This window comes from Pteropus alecto, unplaced genomic scaffold, assembly GCF_000325575.1.
Source record: "Pteropus alecto unplaced genomic scaffold, ASM32557v1 scaffold110, whole genome shotgun sequence".
NCBI classification, from domain to species: Eukaryota; Metazoa; Chordata; class Mammalia; order Chiroptera; family Pteropodidae; genus Pteropus; species Pteropus alecto.
The window spans coordinates 10,756,126-10,757,313 of record NW_006431920.1 but is presented as its reverse complement, the minus strand read 5'-3'; the positions used below and the strand labels follow the sequence as shown (position 1 = coordinate 10,757,313).

General features: G+C 62.5%; 1 protein-coding gene across 1 annotated transcript in view; it reads left to right on the top strand.

The window, feature by feature from the left end:
• The first annotated feature begins 244 nt into the window (after nucleotides 1–244).
• The window catches only part of LOC102886718 (probable hydrolase PNKD), a 20,074-nt gene continuing 19,130 nt past the window's right edge, over nucleotides 245–1,188 (top strand). Inside the window, exon 1 of the mRNA XM_006906727.3 lies at nucleotides 245–441. Coding sequence (XP_006906789.1) covers nucleotides 281–441 — 161 coding nt within the window. The 5' untranslated portion in view covers nucleotides 245–280. The remainder of the gene's footprint in view (nucleotides 442–1,188) is intronic.

Here is a 1,188-nt window from a genome sequence, read left to right as displayed (position 1 = left end):
CCGGCCTCCCGGCCGGCCAGCGGACGGCGAAGCCAAGCCTCCTCCCCCGTAGCGCTCTACGCGTTCGCGCAGCGGAGGGAGGCGAGGGAGAGAGTTCGAACCCGAGTCAAGGGCGGGGCGGGGCCAGAACCCCTCTCTCATATTCCCAGACCTGCCCGCGCAGGGGGCGGTGCCCCAAATCTCTCGTTTCCCCGCCTGGGGGGCGGGTCTAGGCCGATCCGTTGCCTAGCGACGGCCTGCCCCGCCCCCCCGTGGGCCACTGCCGGCGCCTGCCCGCAGCATGGCCTGGCTAGACTGTTCTGCGCCGTTCCTGTGGATCGCCAGCTGCGGGCTGCTGCTCTTTGTCCTCACCCTGCTCCTGAGCCCCCGCAGCTGCCGAGTGCGGCGGACCCTTCGCGGCCTGTTCATGGCGCGCAGCAAGCGGCTGCTTTTCCGTATCGGGTTAGTGCCGGACTCCCGCGGAACGCGTGGCTCGGAAAAACGAGCGCGCTAGGAAAGGGGGCTGAGAAGCCGCGGCTGGGGTAGGCTTGGCGGTTAGTACGGGGCAAGAGCTGGGGGATCCAGTCTAGAGGAGAGCGGTCGGAGAGACGGGTTGGAGAAACCATTGATTTGGGGGAAAGAGAGGGGTTGTAAGGGGGGCGATTAAAATTGATATAGGCTGGGAGGATTGAAGGGGCAGGCCAGAGTGTTCAGAAATGGGGCGTGAGAGGACATCTGGAGAAAAGAGCCAGGTGAGGATCCGGAGACAGAGGAGTTGGAAAAAGAAGTTAGGTCGGTCAGTATCCCGGGTTGGGAAGGCCCCGGGTGGGCAGGTGCAGAAGAGGCTGAATGTCCGGAATGCCACATACCTTCTAAGTGTCATTTGAAACTCAGTTCCTTCCACATGTCCCTGCTCCTCTCCCCCATCACCCTGCTCCCCACCATACAATGTAAGCTCTTCTGTCCCGAGTGAGGGCCCCCACCCGGCAGGGTCAGTCTGTCCCCTTCTTTCTATCCCCCTATCCTGGCCAGCGCGGGAAGCCTCAGGCTGTGAAGTGTGACCCTACTCACTCTGTTTGACTTGTTGAGGTTCACTGACCTCCCAATGACTTTTTCCTGTCTGACTGTCCCCTCCTTCTCTCCAGTCCTCACTCTTCCCTTACCCCCACTTCTGCCCCTTCCTAGGCCAGGCAAGGGTGGCCAACCAGC